The 24,013-nt window shown below is 41.2% G+C and overlaps 3 protein-coding genes across 9 annotated transcripts; 1 reads left to right on the top strand and 2 right to left on the bottom strand.

Annotated features, from left to right (window-relative positions):
• Positions 1-466: 466 nt before the first annotated feature.
• On the bottom strand, positions 467-6,114 carry LOC101167614 (Golgi apparatus membrane protein TVP23 homolog A). Of its 4 annotated transcripts, XM_078948894.1 has the most exons (7): positions 2,398-2,416; positions 2,097-2,185; positions 1,359-1,503; positions 1,159-1,248; positions 965-1,087; positions 704-801; positions 467-623 (listed from the first exon to the last, which is right to left on the bottom strand). In XM_078948894.1, exons 2-7 carry the CDS (start codon positions 2,180-2,182, stop codon positions 512-514), a joined length of 654 nt encoding a protein of 217 aa, XP_078805020.1. In that variant the 5' UTR covers positions 2,183-2,185; positions 2,398-2,416; the 3' UTR covers positions 467-511. The 4 variants fall into 4 exon arrangements, with proteins under 4 accessions (XP_078805020.1, XP_078805022.1, XP_078805021.1 ...); XM_078948896.1 differs by lacking the exons at positions 2,097-2,185; positions 2,398-2,416 and adding an exon at positions 5,985-6,114; XM_078948895.1 differs by lacking the exon at positions 2,398-2,416 and having other exon boundaries at positions 898-1,087; positions 2,097-2,344.
• Positions 2,003-14,371, top strand: polg (polymerase (DNA directed), gamma). Of its 4 annotated transcripts, none has more exons than XM_020704135.3 (23): positions 2,003-2,141; positions 6,535-7,135; positions 7,244-7,439; positions 7,834-8,001; positions 8,105-8,251; positions 8,401-8,480; positions 8,556-8,738; positions 8,853-8,995; positions 9,092-9,215; positions 9,317-9,541; positions 9,614-9,731; positions 10,350-10,430; positions 10,521-10,634; positions 10,712-10,872; positions 10,943-10,996; positions 11,080-11,197; positions 11,286-11,421; positions 11,497-11,743; positions 11,828-11,950; positions 12,050-12,218; positions 12,633-12,841; positions 12,918-13,078; positions 13,657-14,371. In XM_020704135.3, the coding sequence occupies exons 2-23, from the start codon at positions 6,561-6,563 to the stop codon at positions 13,719-13,721; spliced, it is 3,597 nt and encodes a 1,198-aa protein (XP_020559794.1). In that variant the 5' UTR covers positions 2,003-2,141; positions 6,535-6,560; the 3' UTR covers positions 13,722-14,371. The 4 variants fall into 4 exon arrangements, with proteins under 4 accessions (XP_020559794.1, XP_004070139.1, XP_020559795.1 ...); XM_004070091.5 differs by lacking the exon at positions 2,003-2,141 and adding an exon at positions 6,142-6,322; XM_078948891.1 differs by lacking the exon at positions 2,003-2,141 and adding an exon at positions 6,177-6,322 and having other exon boundaries at positions 6,594-7,135.
• Positions 13,248-23,854, bottom strand: fanci (FA complementation group I). Its single transcript, XM_023955932.2, has 37 exons — positions 23,532-23,854; positions 23,373-23,445; positions 23,153-23,283; positions 22,804-22,957; positions 22,636-22,693; positions 22,475-22,516; positions 22,269-22,392; positions 22,107-22,192; positions 21,894-22,026; positions 21,737-21,814; positions 21,506-21,642; positions 21,090-21,270; positions 20,922-21,009; positions 20,710-20,840; positions 20,560-20,630; positions 20,339-20,453; positions 20,131-20,253; positions 19,748-19,816; positions 19,562-19,663; positions 19,299-19,487; positions 18,691-18,812; positions 18,337-18,498; positions 18,029-18,208; positions 17,772-17,938; positions 17,615-17,685; positions 17,405-17,521; positions 17,276-17,327; positions 17,041-17,168; positions 16,220-16,285; positions 16,000-16,096; positions 15,727-15,911; positions 15,586-15,642; positions 14,558-14,617; positions 14,395-14,463; positions 14,223-14,318; positions 14,032-14,133; positions 13,248-13,843 (listed from the first exon to the last, which is right to left on the bottom strand). The coding sequence occupies exons 1-37, from the start codon at positions 23,619-23,621 to the stop codon at positions 13,781-13,783; spliced, it is 3,969 nt and encodes a 1,322-aa protein (XP_023811700.1). The 5' UTR covers positions 23,622-23,854; the 3' UTR covers positions 13,248-13,780.
• Positions 23,855-24,013: the final 159 nt, after the last annotated feature.

Genomic DNA, 24,013 nt, shown 5'->3' with positions numbered 1-24,013 from the left:
GAAAAGTTAGCCCGGTGCATAATAATACTCATCTGTTATCAAGAATAAGACGTTTGTCACAGAGTGAACTGGAGCTTCAGTGGCAAAATGAATAAATATAAAATCGTCTCTTACTTCTAGTCTAATTTTATTTTATAACTGTTCAATTTTCACATATTTCCCCTGAAAGATTTCTCGAAGTTTTTGATCTATTTCAACAGTTTTGACTTTACAACAGTTTGAAAAGAGACAAAGAAGGTGAGAACAAAACTGCACTTCAGCTTCACTTCAAGTGTTTTACATGTAAAATTTCCAAACCAAATAAGAGATAAGCCAAGCAATTAAAAAGTACACACCGGAAAAAAAACACAAAAAGAATAGGAAGGACAAACACTGCACAAAATTAATGTTTAAAATCTTTAAACGATTGAAATTATTTTAGTATATGATGAATAAATAAAAAATAAAAAACACACAAAAGCTTCTCTTGTGCTTATGATTTATTGACTTTATTGCTGTTTGACAATTGATGTTAAAGTACAACAAATATCCTGAAGTCATGGCAGCTTTGAATCCTACAAATGGCCACCTGCTGGTCCAAATGCAGCAGAAGGTTTTCACAGGAATCCAAAAAGGATGTTCGGCTAAATAAGGTTGGTAAAAAAAAAATCATTTCTCAACATCATAAAACGAGGATAAATGACGGTGAACGGCAGAAACTCACACGTTGAAGGAAGAGATCTTGTGTATTGGAGCTTTGACATGTAAGCTGACCGTTCTGTTCTCCAGCTTTACAGCGCAAATAACAATGGAGGTTGACCACTTGGAGGGAAAAGCATGGAATCACGAGTAACTGCAAGCAGATTTATTCCACAGTATTTGTAGGACTACTACGTTTTTCCCAGTGGACAAACGTACTACACGTTTTGGGATGAGACTGGGTTGTATGTGATGCATGCATCTGCAGAGCAGGCACAAGCCTCACCAGCCATTCAATCTTCAACGAGAAGAGAGCGGTGAAGAAGAAGATTGTCCAGATCAGGGGACAGATGATGAGGCCCAGCCAAAATATTCTTGCTTCTGTTTGTGTCCCAGTGTTTGGGGATCTCTGAATAAATGCACAAACATTAAAGTTAAACCCTTCAAAATTAACGTGAACTCTTTCAAAATGATACTTACTTTTTTGGCCTCAAATACCCAAAAACTATTCCCATCCTCGTCTATCTGATTCCACCAGTGCAGCCCCACCAGCAGTCGGCCACTTACATTCTGAAACGACAGGACTGTGAACAATCCACATCAGCAAAATCAAACAAAAAAGGAACTAAAATGTGTGTGGAAAAAGTAAAACAAAATGTGCCTTTAAAATGATTTCTTACCTTGACGTACCAAAAGTCTAAAGACAACAGACCAATGATGGTAAAAAAACAGGATTCAAAGTTCTTGCCATCCCAGTCACACAGCAGATACATGACAAGGGCAACCAGACGAAAGAACAAGTGGAGAAATGAGGCCAGGGGCTGCCTGGAGACAAAGGAGTTGAAATAATGGCTCATCAATATATTTGGTTTCAGCATAAAATCAAAGTTTGCCACTAAAAGCACAAAAAGGATCAACAGAAAGAATTTTACTGAGACAAAGGGACATTTTTGATGAAAAAAAATGGCTTTTGAAACTCTTTTTATTCAGAACAAAAGCATCACAGAAATTTCTACAAAACTCATAATGACTAGTTTGGTCATACTTTTACAATTTTTCCTTTAAAAACAGTATTGCTGCTGTCCCTACAAACATTTTAACTTTTACATGTAATTTTCTTTCATGCAAAAAAGATTATTTTTAAAGAACTATAACCAAAAAACAAAGAAATACAAGCCAATATTTTAGTTTTGACTTGACATCACAGGAAAAAAGGAGTCATGCTGGGTGTGTTTAGATTACAATCATTCTGCACACCTGCATGCAGTTTGCAATTCAAATGGAACATTAATTTCAACATAAGAAATTAATCAGATTCAATGTTTGAAAAATCTGGGGCATTAAAAATAAAGTAGCTTGAAATGACAGAGGTTTTGGTGATCATTTTTATGTCGCTTTGTAAGCTGTCCGGCAAACACCTGAAGACGGCTCCTCTCCGAGCGATTTCCTGCTCCTCATCATCGGTATCCAAATTCAATTCAACTTCAACTGTGTCGTCCGCCATCCACTGTTCGATAAAATACAACTGTAAACACACTGCAGCCAAGCGAATGATGAAGGAATTACCAGCAAAAGTTAGGGTTAGGACAGTTTTATCTCGGGCCCAAAAGCATGCGCAGCGTCTTGAGTGTAATCGACAGCGACTGTTTCATCTTCATTAACACGCAAAAAGTAAAACGCGCAAGCTTGCAAAAAATTCGACCGCGGCAGGACTCGAACCTGCAATCTTCTGATCCGAAGTCAGACGCCTTATCCACGGAAAATGGTTAAGCTTAACTCTCTTAACTTTTCTCATTCATTCTCTATGGTAGTTCTTAACACTACGGATGTAATATACTTTTCCACCACTAGCGGGATTTTGGGGGCGCTGTTTCCACATCGCCTTAGTAGTAAGGATTTTACAGGAAGAGCAGACAGGAAGAGAAAACAACAACAATCCTGCGGCCAGATTTGATCCGATCGCTGTTAAAACACAAGAGCACAACAAGTTAAAGTCAAGTTAAAGTCTGATGTAAGTAAAAAAAAAAAATACAGGACAAAGTTTCTAATTTGAAGACATTTCTCTTTCCGTCATTTTTCGAACATGAAACTCCAGCGGTGAGGATAACAGCTGGATAAGAAGAATGTCTAACTAGAAACTTTGAGCAGTTAAGTGTCTGTGTGTGTGTTTTCAAAACCTTTTTCATTTTACCAAAGGTAATGTGGAGGTGAACAGGGGTTACATTACATTTTCTATGCTATTTTTAATATGCATCACAGGGGTTACAGTATTTTATGATGCATTTAATGGATTATATACATGCAGATATATTGTATGGCAGGAATATGCAAAGTCAAAGATTTGAGGAACTATTTAGCTGAAAGATCAGCGGAGCCACCTACAAGTAGTGAGGACAACCAGCTGGTTGGATTTGGTGTGCATTCTAAGAAAACCTGGAGGGATGTCTGAGAGAAAAGAGAACATGGATATGCATCATTTATCCTCATGAAACAGTGTGTTTCAGGCAGCAATATGTTCCTGCTCGAGCAGTACCTGAAGAGGAAAGAGGCTCAGACTCAGAGTTTTTCAGCTCCTCTTTTCTTCTAGTCCTCCAGGTCTGTGGCAGACTAGACGTTCATGCTGACGTTCATGAAAACGTTATTAAAGATGGTAAAAATGATGTTTCCCATCTTTTCAGTGTCTTTCTTAGAAATGGAAGATGATGAAGAGTTGGAGATAATGATGCTCTCTGTCTCTCTATCCAAACTCCTCCCTTTCCAAGGTAAAACTAAATCACACACAAGTACACACTGAGTGTTAATTACTACATCTAATTCAAACCTTTTTTCTTATTTTTTTTTACTAAAGAGCAGGGACATGTAGTGAAGAAGATGACAGGCCCAACGTATTTACCAACAATCCCAACCCAACCAAGTAAGCAGCACCAACATGCATCATGTGTTGATTATGTTTCTGTATGCAGAATAGTAGTACTAGTTGTTGAAAAAACTGATATTAGACTACATGTTAGTCTTAGATCAGTCCTTTCTTTACACTCAGCACTTTTAAATGTGTCTGTTCAAATAGAAGAATATTCATATGTTTGCTTTATTTTCTTTCAGGTTCACTGAGTACAGGTCTAGCTGCCGCCGCTGCCGCTGCTACCTGATGGTTCTGTCATAAACCAGGATCACCTTTTCCTATCTGCTGTTTGCTGGTTGGCCACGTTCAGGCCTGTTCTAATGCAGGTGTTTTGTGTGATTGCTTTTGTGATGCTGAAAGTATTCATTGTTCGTCATTGAGGGTAAATTCAGAAATATTTTATTTGCATGGGTTTGGTATGAAAATGATTGAAAGAAGCCAGTCTTAAAAAGCAGAATTACAACAAAAGTACATGCCTTAACACGTCAGAGTAAAGTGGTTACACATGGATTATTACATCATAATGGTCCCTTTCCTGGTCAATCAAAATATAAAAACAGGAAAATAATTATTCATTTATTGATTTTCATACCACACCTGTTCTATTAAGCAAGTTTTCTTAGATGGTTTTGAGTGTTTTGCACAATTACTAACAAAGAACTGTAAATAGTGATGGATATTTGTGTTTATCTGAATCCAGACCAGCCTGAGAGGTCCAGCTGTGCTGCTGCTACACATGCAGGTGAGTGTTGAGGATCATTTGTCAGCTTTCCTCTGCTGCAGCGTCCTGTCTGTTTCTGACTGTCTTTTTTTATCAGTTTCTTTTGCTCCAGTGAAGACTCCTCTGCCAGTACCACCAGAGTTCCTCGCTTTGGAACTGCCTCAAAGTGTCCAGGATAAAACCTACAGTCAGTGCATTAAGTTTGACTAAAATTCAAAGTACTGTATTCATTTGGACTTAATGAAAATATTTTATTTAACAACAACTCGTGTTATTTTTGCAGCAGTTGTTGGAAGACCCTCAGCTCTTTCTGCAGCTCCTCCTCCTGCTCACTTTCAGCCAACGCCTGCTGCTTCACCACTTCCATGCTATGACCAAGATGTCAGCAGCTGGAACTGCTCTCCCCAGCAGAAGGTCTGGATAAAAACAGAGATGGAAGCCTTAGGACTGTGGCCTGGGTGTCCACCTGTGAGACCTGCAATGAATATGATCTCCTTGTGGCGAATCCCACCTCAGAACATCATTTACCGTAAAACCTATGAAGACCCAGCAGCTGTGGTATGAACTCACTCAAGGAAGTGAAACTGTTACTGTGCCAGTTGTGACTCTCCCTCATGCTTAAACCAGAAGAAGCTCCTATAACTAAGACTGACGTTGAAAAAACGGTGAAGGAGATTGTAGTTTAGCAGCAACAAGAGCAGAAACCAGGGAAAAAGATGACACACAACTGTGTTGCTTGTGGGCAGCCTTGTTACCTTGAGGATGGATCTTCTGTTCATTTCTTTTATCAGTCTGGGGATGTGAAATACTTCTACATCTCTCAAAAAGTACACCAGATCTATGCAGCAGAAGGCCTTACCAACCCCAGGATGCCATTTGCAGATTTTGCTGCCACGCCATATTTTGACCGAGTTAAAGACTGCATTCATGGTCACACACTGATTATGATGAGACTCCTGATGTTATCCTTCAATGTGAAGATATTTGTAATTTAGTTTGTGAAATCTATTATGTGAAGACAATTTTCTTACAGTTTTGTTCTTGAACTGTTAAGTTTTGATAGAAAAAGCAACAATATTTACTTCTACCTCAATTCATTATACATCTTTAAATTACTTGTATTAATTTTTGCATATTTAATTCCTAATGCCCTTTAATTGTAAATACGTGGTTGAACACTTTGTGTTAAATACTGTTTATTTATTTATTGCATGTTAATATCTTAATAAAGCATGGTTGAAATTGAAATGAGCAACAGATCATGACTGTTTTTTGGCACAAGGAAAGACAGAAGTAGAAAACAATAATTATGAAATGTCATATTCAGTTTAACAAAAACATTTATTATACCACAACTTCTGACTGACATCACTCTAACCGGGGTTCGAACTGGAGACCAAAGGATTTCATCAGCTTGGACAGCGCTACACAAGCCACAGTTTGATTGGCTGACTATGCTGCAGCAGCTGCAATTTGATTGGCTGTTCCGTGTTACAGGTATATACGGCTGGCCTTCGCGGGCCACGCGGCCGATGACAATGTCACATTGCCGTACTTACGACTAGGTATTTCACTACTTATATATTTTGTGGACTGACAGGGAGCGCATGGGTTTGTTGTGTAGGGAAATCGATCCGATGTTTAAGATTTTTGATGGAACATTTAAAAGATAACACAAAATACCTGATTATACAGTCCTCAGATGCTGTGATCATCCAGACCGCGTGATGTCGCTGCAGTATTGTTTGGCTCTGTGTCTGTGAAGGCTACTCACTTCCTGATGTAGCTGCATGCAAATGCGTTTAGTTACTGGACAGAATCTACCTTTTAAAGATTTTTTTAATGGAAGCACGAAATGCACGTGCTGAAAACTAATGAAATGGAATTAAAGATAAAGAAGATAGACGGCACAGAAAATAAACGTTTACTCTGTTTTCAAAGTTAGCATGTGCAAGTTTTAGTGTTCACAAAACATTCACGTGTTTGGTGGTGCAGCAGCTACAAAAACCTGCAAAACTACGGTAACTTTTTATCTTTTTTATTTTTACAACCCTTCCTATATTAGAACATAACTTTTAGTTAGACGTGCTAAACGTTAGTTGTCAAGAGGACACATGATGATCAGAAAAGGAAAATAGCTCTGTAGTTCTTTTTTTCACTTAAACCTCTTGTTTGTTGTTATTGATTGTAAAGAAAAGTAAGAAGTGTTTCTTGTTTTATCTTTATCTTCCAGCTCTGTTGAGAAATCCTCATGTGGTGATGCAGTCTTTATTATTACGCTGCTCTCTGCAGAGGACTCTGTTCTCTCTTCGATGGAGGAATCCACAATATTGCTTCTCCACCAAACCTCACTCCATCCAGGGCGAGGACTCTGTTGAGACCCGTTTGAACCCCCTCAAAATTCAGATGCTGTCAAAAAATCTCCATGAGCAGATCTTCCGTGGGGTAGTGCCAGAGTACAGTGAGGAGGCTGTTGAGCGCAGCATAAAGCACTTGCAGAAGCACCAGCTGTGGGGGAAGGAAACGTCCCTGTTGCCTGACGTTGAGCTTAAACTCCCCCAAATGTATGGCAAAAACATCGACGAGCACTTCCGCATTTTGGCTGAGAAGCAGAGCCTTCCTTACCTTGAAGCTGTCACCAAGCTGCTCCAGGCGGAGCTGCCATCCATGCCTCAGGAGTGGAGTTGGGAGGTGGGCTGGACTCGCTATGGCCCCAATGGGGGGACTCAGAAAGTTGATTTCCCAGATGAATCTGCTCTAGTGTTTGATGTGGAGGTGTGCATGACAGAGGGGCGGTGTCCTACGCTGGCCGTCGCTTTGTCTCCCACAAACTGGTGAGAAATGGGGCAAAATTAGAACATGTAAAGTGGGAGAGATGTGTTACTCAAAATACCAAATGGAATTCTGGGAAGGAGCATGATTGCAGCTGTCTGTCTTCTTAGGTATTCCTGGTGCAGTAAACGTTTACTAGAGGAACGATACTCCTGGTCAAACCAGCTAAGTCTGGCTGAGCTTATTCCTCTGGAAACACCTTTAAACTCATCTCGTCCTCCAGGCGGTCAGTGGAAGGAGAGGCTCATAGTGGGCCATAACGTCAGTTTTGATAGATCCCACATCAAGGAGCAATACCTTTTAAAAGTTAATAAAAGTCTTTTATCAGTTTTTTTCTTTTTTTTTACTTCAAAGCCTGTCTGTTTTTTTATGGAGCCCAGGACATGACATTAAGAAAACAACCAAATGGTTTCCTAAATTAATAATTTGTGTCTACAAATTAGTATTTTGTCGCCACGAATTAGCATTTAATGAGTTTTTACACAAAATATGAATTTGTCCCCACAGAAGACTAATAAAATACTCATTTGTGGTGACAAAAATACTAAATTGTGGCTACGAAAGTGCTAATTTGTGTGCACTAAATACTGATTTATGAGCACAAATTAATAATTAGAGGGGAAAAGTGTTTCATGTTGTGTCCAGGACTCAGCAGTTTTTTGTCTCTGTTGTATAAATCAGTTGACTATTCTCTGGCCAGGGTTCAATTGTGCGCTTCCTGGACACCATGAGCCTTCACATGGCCATCTCAGGGCTGACAGGGTTCCAGCGCACACTGTGGATGGCCAACAAGTTGGGGAAAAAAAGGGGTCTACAAGAGGTCAAGGAACACATTAAGAAAACGGGCCAGAAAAGAGACGGACCAGTGGTTTGTACACTTCACTCTTGGACATTGGATTCTTAGGTTTCAGAAAAATAAAATCTGTCTTTTTTATTTTTTGATTTTACTAAAAAGCCTTTTTTGTGCATAGATTGGCTCTTGGGACTGGGTAAATATCAGCAGCATTAACAATCTGGCTGATGTCTATGATCTGTATGTGGGGGGTCCACCTCTGCAGAAAGAGGCCAGAGAGATCTTCATCAAAGGCAACATGACAGATGTGCGGAACAATTTTCAGGTTAGAGGGGTTCTCTCCCATGAAAAGCATTTCTCTCTCAGTTGCCACGTAAAACAATACGTACAGCTCAAGGTGCTGTACATAAAACAAGAATGCAGAAAACACCAATCCCCATGTAGTGATGAGTTTGCTTTTGCCTCCCCCTACAGGAGCTGATGCAGTACTGCGCTCTGGATGTGGAGGCCACACACCAGGTGTTCACAGAACAGATGCCTCTCTTCATGGAGAGGTTTGGACATTCCATCCCACGGTCACGGTCAGTATGTTTTTGCTGTATATGAAACCGTTCTTCTGTTCGTAAAAGGTGCCCCCATCCGGTGACGTTTGCCGGAATGCTCGAGATGGGCGTGAGCTACCTCCCTGTCAATCAGAACTGGCATCGATACCTGGAAGACTGTCAGGATGTTTACGATGATCTCCAGAGAGAGATGAAGAAGTCACTGATGACTCTAGCAGACGATGCTTGCCAACTCTTGCAGGATGCCAGGTCAGACAGCGGACATTTTCCTCGTTCTTGACTGTTATGGTTTGTTCTACGATTTGTTCAAGATCTTCATGCTTGATGCTTTAGTCTACACTTGTGATTTGTGTGTTTTTTTAGATACAAAGAAGACCCCTGGCTTTGGGATCTCGAGTGGGATGTGCAGGAATTTAAGCAGAAAAAAGTGCCAACTAGTAAGAAGAAACCAGCTAAAAAAACAGCTGAAGCCCAAGTGTCCACCCCTCTTCCAGACTGGGAGGATGGTAAAGGCCCAGAAGCCTGTGGAGAACTTATGTGGAACAGATGAACAACAATGCAAATGGATGTTAATCAATCATTTGCGTTATTGCCATTTTTAGATCCAGGTCCACCATCTGAGGAGGAAACGGAGGGGCTCTGCCCCAGCAGGCTCGCTGTTGAAAAACTAAAAGAAACAGTAAATCGACTTCCTAAAAGAAGACAGCATTTGCCCGGACATCCGGGGTAAATCTCCACCAAGAAGATCCACTTCATGTCAAAGACTTCCTGTGTTTTTATATCAAAATGCGATTGCATCATCTTTGCCCTGATTCCTTCCGTTGCAGGTGGTATCGTAAGCTTTGTGAGAAAATGTCGCAGGAGGACGGCTGGTCACCAGGAGCCAGCCTCATCAGTCTGCAGATGAGACTGACACCCAAACTCATGGGTCTGATGTGGGACGGCTTTCCCCTCCATTACACAGAGAAGCATGGGTGGGGCTATTTGGTTCCTGGGCGGAAGGATAATTTAAGTCCCGCAGGAGAAAACACTGACCCTGTATGCCCACACAGGTACTTTGCTGTAGCATTACACTTTGGTGAAAATAGAACTTAACAGATATTTAAGCCATGCTATCTTTACAGATCCATCGAGAGGATTTACAAAGAGTATTGTGAGCAGAACAGGAAGGTGCAGCCTAAGTCTTTGGATTCTGGTGACTCTGATGATCTTATATGGACTGACAGTTCAGTGTGGGAAAAGGTGCTCAAACCCTAAAATATTGGTGTGTTTAAAGCATTTTCTTTATGGAGTTGATTAGATGAAAACTAAATATTAAAATTCGAACAATTTCCAGGTCCTTGAGGCTTTCAGTTCTATAAAAAGGATAGATCCTTTAGAGATATGTGGATTTTATTCATATCTTAAACAAAAAAAAACACATATTTGTGGTTTGGAGTCTGATTTGTGTCACCCCGTGGTGAAACGTTAAGCTCCTTAGTACGGCTGGGTTTAAAATTTTGAGTCATTGAAGTAAATCCATTTTCCACTCAGAACATATCATTTTGTAAAATCAATGTTTTTGTTTTCTTTTAAAGGAGTTTTAGTTTTTGTCAGAAGAATGACATTTAATGGGGAAATGTCCACCTTTTGATTAGTTTTTTTAGTTCTTTTTTTTAACTGTAATTCCCTTGTCGTGAAACTGTTTTCATAAGCAAACAAAATGACTTTGAAATGCAAACTAAAAAAAGAAAAATTACTATTTAATTTTGTTGAATTGAGTTGTGAAGTTTTAATCTGAAATCAAATTCATTCAGTATTCCGGTGGTGATACTCAGCCGCATTTCCAAGATCTTACACACTGTTTGTCATCTATGAAAGGTGGAGGAAATGAGTTCTTTGGAGAACCTGTCAGATGAAAACGGCATTGGAACAGTTCAAAGTGACACGAAGAGGAGGAAGGTGAGCATCTTTGGAATTATATTGAAACTGTTTGTGGTTAGGTTTTCAAAAAGTTTATGCTTTTTTTTTCTTTTTACACGTCCTTAAAAGTCTCCAGATCCACTGTTGTTTCCAGAGGAAAGTCACTGCCATTATCACCATGGAAATGGTCCCTACAATGATATAAACATTCCAGGTTGCTGGTTCTTCAAATTGCCCCATAAGGTGGAGAGAAGGTTTCGTTTTACCCCTGGGAGCCTCTGGAGTATTTCTTTTTCTTGACTTCCTACTTCTGCTCACAGGATGGTAACCACAACAATGTCGGCAGTCCCTTTTCAAAGGACTTTTTGGTGAAGATGGAAGATGGCACTCTTAGAGCAGGAAGAGGCGGCACCAACGCAACCCTAGCCCTGGAAATTAACAAAATGATGTCCTTCTGGAGGAACGCACACAAACGCATAAGGTCAGTTACCTCCACTGTAACCTTCCTCGTCTTTGATGAAGCTGAAAGTACATTCCTCCTTTTGCTTCAGCTCCCAGATGGTGGTGTGGTTGAGGAAGGGAGAGCTTCCTCGTAACGTCAGCAGGTTTGAAGCACTGATTATTAATGGAAATGTAACTCTTAATTAAGTTCTTTTTGCATGTGTAATCAAGACTTTGTCTCCCACAGACACAAAGATTTTGATGAAGAGGGCCAGTATGGTGCTATATTACCTCAGGTTGTCACTGCGGGGACTGTAACTCGGAGGGCCGTGGAGCCAACATGGCTGACTGCTAGCAATGCTCGGGTAAATGTGTGATTTCATATCTCGTTCAGCTTGACTTATAATAGTTTATAAAGTTGAGAAATGTAATTTTCATGTCATGTTTGGTCAGAGAGATCGAGTTGGCAGTGAGCTGAAGGCCATGGTGCAGGTGCCTCCTGGATATCACCTGGTAGGAGCAGACGTGGACTCTCAGGAGCTGTGGATTGCAGCAGTGCTTGGAGAGGCTCATTTTGCTGGCATGCACGGTAATGTCCACCCCTTCCAACTGGTTGCATCATCAATATTGACCAGCATCTACATGTGAGGTGTCTGTGGTTCAGGTTGTACGGCGTTTGGCTGGATGACCCTTCAAGGGAAGAAGAGTCAGGGCACAGACCTTCACAGTCGCACTGCCGATGCCGTGGGCATCAGCAGGGAGCATGCAAAGGTCTTCAACTACGGACGCATCTACGGTGCTGGACAGCCCTTTGCTGAGAGGCTGCTGATGCAATTCAACCATCGGCTCAATCAGATGGAAGCTGCCAGTAAGGCCAGGCAGATGTACGCCTTAACCAAGGGGATACGAAGGTCAGCTCAACGAGTAGATGTGTTTTATTCATGTAATCAGTGGAGCACTTGGTCTGCATTTCAGTATTTCCCTTTTTTATTTAGATATCATCTGTCAGAGGAGGGCGAATGGCTGGTGAATGAACTAGGAATTGATGTGCAGAGGGAGGAGGATGGAAGCGTCTCTCTGCAGGAGTTGCGGAGGATTTCTAAAGTGGCCTCACACTCGTAAGTTTGCAAACAAAATAAAACAAACTCCTTTTTTTTTTTTTTTTAAACAATTTTTGAGTTATTTACCTTTTTAACTTCCTCTCTGGGCACTACAAGGTCCCGGCGGAAGAAGTGGGATATTGTTGGTAAACGCGTCTGGGCTGGAGGCACAGAGTCAGATATGTTCAACAAGCTGGAAAGCATCGCTCAGTCAGCCCAGCCAGCCACTCCCGTCTTACACTGCAGGATCAGCAGAGCTCTGGAGCCTAAGGCTGTTAGAAACGAGGTGAGAGATTTTCAGCAGTAGAGCTGTAGCGATTGATTGATTAACCCACGATTTGACTTAGATTCCTATGATCCAACTAGATTGATCCGATCAGAGGCAAGTTTTTATTCAAATTGACCTGCACTGTTCAGTGCCCAGGTGTTTGTCTCTGAGTCACACTGGTTGAATTTTCGGCTAAAGATCTAATGGATCAATTTTAGGTCAGTGAATCGGAAGGTTTAAAATGAACCAACGACTATAAATCGTTTCAGTAACTAGTAATAATTTGAATCGAATCGTTAATCGCTATTCAGCAGCATAACTGTTTAAGGACTGAGTGTCCTTAAACAGTTACTGATCATTTAGGATGTGGATGATATAGTTTATGTAATTACAGCTTTGCAGTTAATTCAAGTGACCTTCGTGTTTGTTCAGTTCATCACCAGCAGAGTTAACTGGGTGGTTCAAAGCTCTGCAGTGGATTACCTGCATCTGATGTTGGTGGCCATGAAGTGGCTCTTTGAAGAGCACAACATCGATGGCCGTTTCTGCATCAGCATCCACGATGAGGTGCGCTACCTGGTCCGGAGCGAGGACCGTTACCGGGCAGCGCTGGCTCTTCAAATCACAAACCTGCTCACCAGGTTGGATTTGAGCGTCATGCATGGTCCCTTAAATCTAAGTGAGACTGACGTGTATTTGCTTGTTTTTCTCCTGCAGGAGCGTGTTCGCACATGCTTTAGGCCTGCAGGACCTGCCCCAGTCTGTGGCTTTTTTCAGCTCAGTGGACGTCGACCAGTGCCTGAGGAAGGAGGTCATCATGGACTGTGTGACTCCATCCAACCCCACAGGACTGGAGCGGAGATACGGCCTTCCGCCCGGTGAGTTCTGGGTCCTTTTTTTTCAAAGCAGAGCTGGTTTGAACCTCTTTGCTATCCTCTTCATCACGTTATGCATCTTCCCTGTACTTCAGTCTCCCAAAAAGTAGAAAAATAGCAACTATATTAAAATGTGAAGTGCCACTATGAAGCAAAAGAACAAACAATCCCGTTTGGTTTGAAGAAATGTTTAATTAAGTGAGAAATACAGAAGAAAATAAAAATGTTTGATACAGAAAGTGCACAAAAATGTTAAAGTTTTGTAGTCATGAATATTTAAACTAACCCTGACAGTTTTGCTTTTCATCTCATTGGTCACATGTGGGCGGAAATGACCTGCAGTCAGGCTGCTAAACGGAAGACATTTATGTCTGTGAGCAAAACAGGAAATAATCGAAAACACAAGAGTTATATAATGATAAAACAAACAATTAAAAGCATATTTTTACATTTTAGGATGAAAAGCTTTTTCATGACACCCTGTTAAAATGTGGACAGGAAATAACAGAATCCTCCTTCAGAACAAAGATGTCATTCTAATTGTGTTGCATGAGATGAAAAATGTGTGCACCTTTCAACAGGTGAGGCGCTGGACATCTACCAGATCATCAACATTACTGACGGCTCTCTGCACAAAGGAAGATAGGAGCATCTAAACAAACAGAACACAGAACTGCAATAACCCCGTTCAATCCTTGAGTCAGCTCAGACTTTTCTTTTCTTCTTTTTGGGTTCCTGGGTTCCCTCTCCGTTTTGTGTCTCTGTCGTCTGAAGGATGAGAAGAAATGGGACATGAGGAGCACAAGAAAGAAAAGACATTTAATGCATCACACATGAGGAGCCATGTTATTTATTTATTTTTGTAAGCTCATCTGATTTCTGGGCAAAGTTCTGATATTATTTTTAGGTTAAAAAGAGCAAAGCAACTGTGTGAGAAACATCTTTTAGGCTCTGACCTCCTGGCTGTGGTCCTGCTCCTGCAGAGCTGCCTCCAGAGTCGTAGCATTGATGCGGAAATCTCTTGAAGTGCTGAGCTTCATGTATTGCATCAAATTCACCTGGATGAACATTTGTACAGAGTCATGGAACAGGTGACGGCATATTTTGCATAAAGATTGTCTCATGTGATGTAGCAGTTGAGGTGTACCTTTGACTTCTTTGAGAGTGTAATAAGATATTTCTCATACTGTTCAATACTGAAGATCAAGTTTGGGGTGGCTTTTGTCTCACGCAAAAGCTTTGCCTGAAAGGAAGGAAGGTTACGGTGTATTCCAAATAAAAGTTTTTTAAACCGTTTTTGACCTTTTTAAAGTCCTTACAGAAGCAGCGGTGTTCACGTCATTCTTTCTCTTTTTCTTCTTCTCATCTCCTTCGGCGGTTTCTCCACTCTACCCCCCCCAAAAAACAAGGAACAAGCTCTTCAAAACTAGAAAGGAGAAGGTCTTAACAGATACGGTTTGAGAGTCTGGATGCCGGCTCTACCTGTACGTAGGTAATAAAGGCGTAGCACTGTGGTGTTAGGTGGGAGCCAGACAACTTGACCTGCAAACAAATCATTAAATTCAAGCCATGAGCAATGTTGCTATCCGCCCCCGCCACTCCCTTATGACCCCTTAGTGGTGAAGTGTCTGCTACATGCCCCTCACTCCCCCGTGTCTGCCTCTGGCAGCTGCACAAACTCAGGAAAAAACAGCACTTTTTTTTCCAAAGTGGCTGCTTTTCTGAAAACGTTTTTTCCATAGCAACCATTTTGTTTTTTGTCCACCTGGGGGTGACGAACAGGTCTGTGTGAATTTTAGAAGAATTGGATTTTTGGATTTCCTTTGGCAACAGAAGTTTTTTCTTAATCCCGCCCACACTACTGATGTCTTCATATGGTGATATCATTTTGTTCAGTTTGAGCGATTCTTGTATAACATTTTCACATTCTGGTCAGATTTGTGTGAGGGACAGGGAAATGCCACTTTTGCGAGCTTGCTGTGCTAACGCCGTTCAAAATCTACAAATTTTAAAAACAATTTTTTTTTTCCCAGGTAGCTTCCAAATGATGCTCCAGGAGTTATAGGGTGATAGCTCAAAATCCCTAGCAGGAGTTTTAGATTTTGTTGTTTTTTTATTCAAGATGGCTGACTCTTCCTGAGGTCAAAGTTCAACTAAACGTCTGTTGGGATTTCAGACTTAATCTGGCGGACTGTGTATGAAATTCACAATGAAAGATTGAACAAACTAAAGTTTTCTTTTCCTATTTTGAGCAAAAAATTTCACACTTTGCTGCACATCGCCAAGCCATAAGTCATGTGGCCATCCCATAATAATTGTAAAACCAATTTTGGACAAGTGAGTTTTTGAGTATAAGACAGGAGAACATTTTTTCGCTCCAACGTGCAGCAAGAAAGAAGAAAAGAAGAAAAAAATAGTAATAAATGGTCCTTGGCGTCCAGGACTGCTGTGGTCCATAATTAAAGCCACATTACGAGATAACAGGAAGAGAAATAACAACCTGGACTCACCAGTTTCTCAAAACGAGCTGGAAGTGCACTGTGCTGACTCGTACACACCTGGATGTACTAATAAAGTGAGATAAACAAATGCCTTAATATTGGAGGGTGTCAAACATTCTCAGAGGGATTTTTGTTCAGGCGGCGACTCACGTATTTGACTAGAGTTGCGAGGATGCTGTAGGTGCGACTCAGCACTCTCAGCAGAGTGATGGTGCAGTTTCCCGGCTGGAGAGACGTCTGGACCAGTTCGTTTAACGCCGTCACAAGCGTTCCCAGCTGCAGCGTCACTGCCTTCTCCACCGGATCCTGCTGGCCTGCAGACTGAGTGTCCTCACCTACGTGACAACCCCGAGGGTTTGGCTCAACTGGTAGCACTACTCCTCCTCCTCCGCTCTAGTTCCATATAAGAGGTTTCTGTCTTACCGCAGTTGAGTTTATCAGAGGCCGCCTGACTTTTCTTTTGGGCAATAAGCCACTCCACTTCATCCAGAATTTTCTCTACTTGGGAAAGCACAAACACCTGGAACAAGACAGAAGAAGATTGTAAATGCGTTAGTCAAAAGGTTTTGGTTGCAGCAAATCAGAGGACAGATAGTGTATTTGGCTTTGTCTTGAAAAAAAGTGGAACATTTGTAATACTTACAGCTGCATTTGAAGCCGTTTTCATGTTAATAATGGCGAAGATATTCTGCTTTTCCACTTCCACATCCTGATATGAAAAAAAACTGACTCAGACTCAGGTATAAACGTTAACTAATGAAAAGACTGTCGCAAAATAACATTAAAGATAATGTTTTATCTTTTTATAGCAACACCACATAAGATTCATTTTTTGTTAAACAATATCATCTCAAGCTTTCTTTTCTTTAGATACTTTTCTAATTCAAAGATAAACAGACATTTTGGGTGTTTTCTGAGTTTAAATGTAATAAGTAGGATTTACTCCCCCCCCACTTTTACTATATACATTTTGGTAATAGATCTTGAATGAAATTAAAGGCAGAAATATTTAAAACAAAGCTTTGTTTGAAAATGTTCCCTAAAAACAGAATTAGAATTTCCTTTTATGTCACTGTACGCACGACAAAAGTTGTGAGGCTCTCCAGGTTTTTAAAAGAATATCTTGAAGTCAGGTTTGAAAATAAAAATACATTTTAAATGTAAAATATAAAAAAATCTATATATACATCAATTGGACCTTTCTGAACTGAATATTGGCCATGGTGGTAACATTTTAGTGTTTTTTAGAGATAGTATAAATAAGGCCTATAAGGCCCTACAAACTACAAGTCACTTGAGATGTTAAAATTTACATTTTTCCTTATTTTTTTTTAAGTTTAGCTCATCCATCAGAAATGATTATTTTAGGCCTAAAGAGCAGTTCATGTTTTTAATTACGTAAATCTTACGCACACTTCATTTAACTGATCTTTAAGTAAAAATAAGAATTGCTGACTAATGTACCTCATCAATATCTCCCAGCTGGCTGTGAATGTCTTGGCAGAGTTCAAGCAGCAGGCCGACAGGAGACTTGTAGAGAACATGGAGGTTAAACAGGAGAGAGAGCATCCCCTTAGAGAATGCAGAATCCTCTAAAAAATACAAATAAAAACACACATTAACCATCACAAACGATCGCTCAAGACAAATTCAAAGATACTTCAGCAGCAGCATAAAGTTACAGAAAAATGTGCCTCACCAAAACTTGTCTCCTTGCAGATTTTCACTGTCCATGTGATCATCTGTACAAACTGTTTAAAATGAAATACAGAGAAGTTGGGGGAGACATCCTTCATTGTAATGAATAATGAATATCAGTGAATTTCACCTGTTTGGAGGAGGGATTCAGCTGCCGTGAGAGCACGCTCAAAATGCTGACCAGCAGCTGAGCCTCTCTACTGTTGAAATCCTCCTCACCTCCACTTAACTTAGTGAACAGCGCCCTCTGTTGGCAAGTCAAAGATGGTATTTTAGTCCAAAAAGTTTCCAGTCACGAACGTTTAATATTAAAGGAGAAAAAGAACATCCCTGTCTGTACCTGAAACTGTCGGATGTAAAAGTAATTCATCTCTGTAGCGTCCTCTTGCTCTGCTTCATCCTCTGCAACGTCTGCAAAAAAAAAAAAAAAAAAAAATCTACATTGAATTTTTTGGTACTTCTTCCGTTTTTAGATGGTCCAGCTTTCAGAGTCCAACCCATGGTGGAGAGGAGCTGGGCCATCTTGTCTGGGTAGCGCAGCTGGCAGGTGGTGAAAATCCTGAGCAGACCCTCCAAACAAAGCTGGGACAGGCTGCAGCGCTTGTCTTTCCTCCCTGCCTCCTCCACCGCACTGGGAATGTTTGTGTACCGCCACATCAGCACGCTGGGACGACATTTAGACAACAGTCACCTCCTGCTGCTCACTCAGTCACAGAGAAGAAAACCCATGAGGGGGACCGAAGGAGACTTCAACCTTGTCATGTCACAAAGAAAACGGAATGTCTTTTCTGCACTCTGTCCATCCGGACCATCCGTTTGTCCACTTTCCTCCAGTTGCTGGATCTTCTGCACAACTACGCTTAACGCATAACGTACAAATTCTGCATTGGAGCGAAGCACAGAGAGGGCTTCCTCCCTGCTTTGGCTGTTGTCTCTTTAATGGGGAGAAAAGAAAAGCAATTTATTTAGTTAAAAGTCATCAAGGAAGAATATTTTACTTAAAAATGTTCATTTAAATATGTAGAACTAAATGCAAACTACAAATACTCTAGAGAGCTTTACTTGAACAGAACAGTGATGAGAGTTGATGCGAAACCCATGGAGAGCAGACTGCGGGGCGTCTTGTGTGACGGAGCTCTGACTTTCCCCGATTTCTCTTTCAGGATCTCTGACAGCTTGTTGTAGCAGTTGAACAGACCAATAAGCTCCTCGAAGTGGCTCTTACTGCAAGACAGAGGTGACATCTAAAAATGTACACGTTCTTTAGCAGCACACATTTAGATGCTGAAGGTCGATGCGAGGTGCTAACTGAAACATGGGCATACATATCCCTTGATCACAGGTAGACCGCTCTACCTCTGTGCCAAACATGTATGCTAAACCATAACAAAGGTTGATACACACAGACCGTCTTACTTGTATTTGGCTTTGATGAAGTTGTACTCGATCAGAACCTCGTAGACTCCCATCACCAGCACGGCGTAGATGTTATTCTTCACTCCAACACTGGATCCCATTGAAAACTCAGCAGACTTGTCCTGATCATAAAAACATGCCCTTACAGAGGAAGATTCCACTCTACAGACACACGGTTTACAGATGAAAATTGTGTTTTTAACATGTTCGTGTAACATTTTTCTCAGGATGGAGGACAGAAAATTAAGCTTAAAATTGCATTTTTGAATATTTCTTGATTCAAATTGTTGTGAATCAGGAGCAAAAGAAATAATGCTAGGTTAAGGTTGTGAGGGGCTGTAAGCTAGCGGGATATCGGAATATACAGGCGGGTTTACTCCACGCCAACAATCCCGCTCACAGGCAAATTTCTAAAGAACTCCTCGGCAGAAACTATGTCCTAGAAAACGACAGTGTTTTTTTTTTGGGACTAAAAACGACATAATCATCATAAAAACGCTTCTACAATAGATCCAAAGATGATTGGACTGGGACTTTAGGAACTAACAAGAATAGAAAGATGGAGGAGGACCCACTCAAGAGAGCAGTTTCTGATCTGAACTCCATACCAGCTCAAAGTCCTCCAGTTCACTCTTGACCATGCGCCGGGTCACGCTCTCCAGCATCGTCTGCAGGTGAGACTGATACCCCTCTCCCTCTTCCTCATCGTCGTCGCTGTCGTCAGCGCTGTGATTGGCCGACTGTTGCGTGTTCTGCAGCCACAGCAGGCACTGCACCGTGCAGCTCACCAGATGAGCCTAAAAACACTACAGGTTTAGCTTAAAGCACACACCAACAGGTGCACCTGTATTCATGGGAGCAAAGGAAGCACCAGGGGCTCCTGAAGGTAGACTTGGTCTCCGTGAGCAGTGATGCAAGGCTCCAGTTTGACCGGAGGCAGCAGGTCTTGTTCTGGCTCGTAATACCGCGTCAGCTAGAAATATATTTTTAAAAAAACGTCAAATACATTCTGATCTAAACAGTTTGCTTAGAACATGGAGGGTGTACACATGCATACGTGTGAGAGGAGGGTCTGCATGATGGAGCTCGCTAGTTGAGAATTGCGGCGAAGAACATCATAGAATCCCTGAAAGAAAGAAATAACTTAAATCTTTTTAAATAAATGTAAAAAAAAAAAAAAAGTTGAAAAAGATTTGAGAGGAAATGAAAAAAAAAAAAAAAGATTTTTAGGCTTTCCAGCAACCCCGTGACCCTGAAAGTGCTTGAACTGGTTCTGCAGAAGGACGGATGGATCCTTGTGATAAAATTTGTCACTAAACCGCTTTGACCGGAACTTTCAACAAAAATCAGTGGGACCTGTCATGCAAAAAGCAATGCTTATGCCTTTTTAGTGTGGAGATACACATGTCTGCAATCAGAGAACAAAGAATGACCTCTGACCTCGTAAAGCATCAGGCGAACATCTGCTTGTTGGCCCAGGCAGCGGCGTAAGCTGCTGAGGATCTCCAGGCAGAACGCCTCGTTGGCAGCAGAGTTGTAGCGAGAATGAACATCCACTTGGACCTACACGGGAAACACGGTTAAACAAAGTTGAACAGATGAGGTTTAATGAATCATCTTTAAGTTATTAATGTTCTCCAAAAAGGACCTGGCTGGAGGAGACTGCCTGGCTGCACTGACTTGAAGCCAAGCTGCCCAGAACTTTGAAATTCTTCAGCAGCAACAGGAAACCAGCCACTGCAGACTTTCTTCCATCCAGCTGGCTAGTTTTTTCATAAAAAAAGGAGAAGTAAAGCAAATATGTAAGATTTGTATTTGTTTTGACCCAAAACTCATCTTTCTTCTGAAGAAAGGCACAGAGGGACAGACCTGGAAAACATGGCCTTCCGAAGAACCAGAATTAAAGCATCTTTTAAAGAGATGCTGACTTTGAGGAGGGGCTGCAGATTGAACAGAATAAAAACAGTGAACAACAGAAGTATTCCCTTTAAACTTTTCCTGAATCCAGGTGTCTGATACCTGAACAGCCTTCAGAAGACCCTGGACCGTGGCTAAAGGCAGACACGACAGATGGTCAAACGTCTCTATAACCTTGGACGACGACTCAAGGAGGATCATCGGAGCGGAGACCACGATGTCTGAGAAAAGATCTGATAAAGCAGAAACATCACTGGATGGTTTCGCAAAAAAATAATAATAAACTGAAAGTCCAGTGTAAAAGCTTGTGTTACCTAAATAATGACTGACAGGCGAAGCCGTCTTTGTGACCAGACGATTCAGCACCTGCTCAAGGATCTCTCCTCTGATTGGCTCGTGTATCTGGACACATGCAGCGAGGAGGAACCGCGTAAACATGAAGTCACGCTCTGCGAAAACTGATGGAAGAAGAGGCGCGTTACCTTAAAGCCATATAAGAGGACCTGACCCCCCAGCTTACAGGCCTGCTGAGTGGGGGTTCGGGTTGTACCAACAGGTCCCTCTGTGGTTTTGCCAAATGGTCCCGGTTTGGGTCCAAATGTGTCCATGAGGAAGAATCCCAGCTGAACCAGACCCTGGGTGACGTGATCCCACCCAAAAACACTGCAAAACAAGAAATCAATCCGCATCAAAAGTTGCATTAAAACATTTGTTTGCACTAAAAAATTGCTTTAGATTTAAGGTCATCAGAAATCTGTCAACTGATACAAACAGTTACAATTCTCTATCCTTATTAGTTCTAAAGCCAACTTCACGTTTGCAGGGAGAAACCAGAGCAAACATTCAGCTGTCACACAAAACAATAATAACTACCAAACACTTTTTTGGGGCAGCAAACCTGTTCTTGACGGTGTCCAGAATCATGTGAGCGACACTGCAGTGCCTCGGCAGCAGGTCCTGTAGGAACTTTGACCCTTGCTGAAGATGCTCGTCCTTGTAGCTTTTGATCACTGCACCTTTCAAAAGGTCAAACACCTGCACCAAGACAGGAAGTCACCAAAAGAAAAACAAAGCATCAGAGAAAGTTTTTTCATTATTTGTTACAAGAAAAAAAAGCAACTTTTCCCACCTGCTCTTCATAACGCTGGATACGAGCCACTGACAGCAAAAGGGCAACACTGAAAGGACACATGTCTGCGTAGGAAGTCTGCAGAGCACAAAGGCAATTTCAGATCGATGGCGCAGGTTAAATAAATCTGAGAAGAAACAAATATCATCTGAATAACCTTGAAGCTTTTAAGAAATTCTCTGCCAAGTTCGTGGTCCAGCCGAATGGCAAAGACGATGTGCAGAATGACTGTCCCCTCCACATGCCTCAGCTGGTCCTGAGGGATGGACTGAACTTCTAGATCCATGTCTCTGAAAAGGGAAGGGACTTTAAGATTCAACAATAAACAGTAAAGATAAAATATCTTAGCTAAGTAACATCAACCACTTACTCCCCACAATTCTGCTCCTCTTCCTGCCGTACGTCCTGCTCTTTGAAGTAACTAATGATTCCATCTAGGACTTGTTTCTTAGAGCCCTGACACATTTGTGAAAAATATGCATTTAGCCATCTATACCATAGAGTGAGTGAAGACTGCAGGGCCGTGGCTCACTTTAGCAGACAAAAGCAGCAGCTGGTAAACAAGCGGTGGGATTTCCTGCAGATCCAGTTTGGTGAACATCCTCAGTGTCTTCTCCACCAGGAATTTTAGTTCGTCCGAGGACAAGGGGACATCTCTAAACGGAGACACACATTGATCAATCTGAAGCACAGAGAAGAAGAAAAATGTGTTTTTAATAATTGTCTGGAAGAGTTTACCTGAACATAGTTGTCAGATGAATTACACACTGCGGGTCCCATCTCCAAAAAAAAAAAGGAAAGAAAACCAAAACTATTAGAATCACAATCCCCGCCTGTAAAATTAGTACATAAATGGTAAAGCATTGATGTTTAATTGTTTCAAAATTAAAATTCCTCACCTGCTTGAGCACAAACTGTTAATCAGCTGTTTTTTATATTCTTCACCACTGAGTTCACCTAAAATAAATACCATAACCTTCAAAATGTTCAAGTTGCAAACGCCCACGTTTTATCTCTATTAACTTCAATCGAATCCATATTCTGTAGCTGCAGGAATGACACGTTACCTTTTCCGTATGACAAGGCCTCACATGCGGCAAGGGCAGTGAGAATAGTTGGAAAAAGCTCCAGAGATTTTCCACTTCCCATTTTACCCACTTTGATGGAATCAACATATAGATTTGCCAGCTGTGCAAGAGACGGCCCGGACAGCGTGTGAGTCTGCAAATGAAAAGAAACGCAGAGACAAACCAAGAATTAAACAAGGATTTTGGTGCATCAGCAAAGCAAACTCTACCTAAATCTGAGGAAAAATGATTGAAAAATAACTCAAATCCCTCTGAGATGTTACAGATGTGAGCATTGGAAAGTACAGAGAATATGATCCGTGTTTTTATTCTATGTATATGGTTTTACCTCCAGCATGAGAAGTCCAATAATATCAGCTGCCACTTCAGTCTGAAGGTCTCCGGACTCACACAAAGGTATGCAGTGTTGATACACAGCAAGCCTGCGATTGGACCCCTCACTGCAATTGGGAGGAGAACCTAAAGAAGCAAATTATAATTATCAATGTGAATAAGTATGATCGTAATGGTGATGGTATGATGATAATAACAATAACACTAATACTAACCTTTTAATATGCCTTTAATCAGGGTAAGGACGTTTTTGCCCTTTAGGGCACTATTGGTTATAACAGTAATAAGCTGGAAATGAAGGAGAAAATGATCTTTAAACACGTGACTTTATTTTAACAACAAACCAAAGAAGTTCATCAAATAGTATTACTTACTTGGTCATTTGTCAGAGAGGACAGGTACTTCTGAAGTTCGGTTGTAGTGTCCTTGTCTGACAGGAGCACAATTTTATCCACCTCTTTCATAGTTAAAACTAAACTAACTAAACTAGCCAATAAAATGTAGGTAGGTCGAAACTCCGTTCAGTGTGTTGCCAACTCCAACGAATTTAGCTGCTTTTGAGGCGTCTAACAATAGCATAAATTAGACATTCGCTGTAAATAAACGTATCTGACGCCGTTTCAAAAGCGACTTAGGTAACGTTTTCGGTTTTCCCGCCAGGGAAAACTTCCTGTTTAGTTTTGAGGTTGCCATGTTCGTCCCCGAGAACAAATTTAAGCGGAATTAGTGAATTCTCAGTGAATGGTTTTGTTTAACAGTGATCCCCTCAGTTCTTCCGAACATATAGTAAGCAATAATTTAACTAGAAAGAATAGGCTATTCAATAATATATAAATAATTATTTATAAATAAAATC

Source organism: Oryzias latipes, chromosome 6 (genome assembly GCF_053564925.1).
Source record: "Oryzias latipes strain Hd-rR chromosome 6, Olatipes_Hd-rR_3.1".
In the NCBI taxonomy this organism is placed as follows: domain Eukaryota; kingdom Metazoa; phylum Chordata; class Actinopteri; order Beloniformes; family Adrianichthyidae; genus Oryzias; species Oryzias latipes.
Note: the sequence above shows the minus strand (reverse complement) of the source record. Positions and strands in the feature narration are given on the sequence as shown.

Bases quoted from the DNA above. Each gene is read 5' to 3' on its own strand.
- LOC101167614 (XM_078948894.1), bottom strand. From the start codon at position 2,182: ATGGCGGACGACACAGTTGAAGTTGAATTGAATTTGGATACCGATGAT. The intron at 1,504-2,096 runs GTGTTTGCCGGA...CTTTGTCTCCAG, and splicing joins CGGAGAGGAGCCGTCTTCAG to GCAGCCCCTGGCCTCATTTC. The intron at 1,088-1,158 runs GTAAGTATCATT...GCATTTATTCAG, and splicing joins GGGTATTTGAGGCCAAAAAA to AGATCCCCAAACACTGGGAC.
- polg (XM_020704135.3), top strand. From the start codon at position 6,561: ATGCAGTCTTTATTATTACGCTGCTCTCTGCAGAGGACTCTGTTCTCT. The intron at 10,873-10,942 runs GTCAGTTACCTC...CTTTTGCTTCAG, and splicing joins AACGCACACAAACGCATAAG to CTCCCAGATGGTGGTGTGGT. The intron at 11,951-12,049 runs GTAAGTTTGCAA...GGGCACTACAAG, and splicing joins TCTAAAGTGGCCTCACACTC to GTCCCGGCGGAAGAAGTGGG.
- fanci (XM_023955932.2), bottom strand. From the start codon at position 23,621: ATGAAAGAGGTGGATAAAATTGTGCTCCTGTCAGACAAGGACACTACA. The intron at 22,027-22,106 runs GTAAGTGGTTGA...TTCCCTTTTCAG, and splicing joins GAGGAGCAGAATTGTGGGGA to AGACATGGATCTAGAAGTTC. The intron at 20,631-20,709 runs GTATCAGACACC...TTCAATCTGCAG, and splicing joins GTCTTCTGAAGGCTGTTCAG to CCCCTCCTCAAAGTCAGCAT.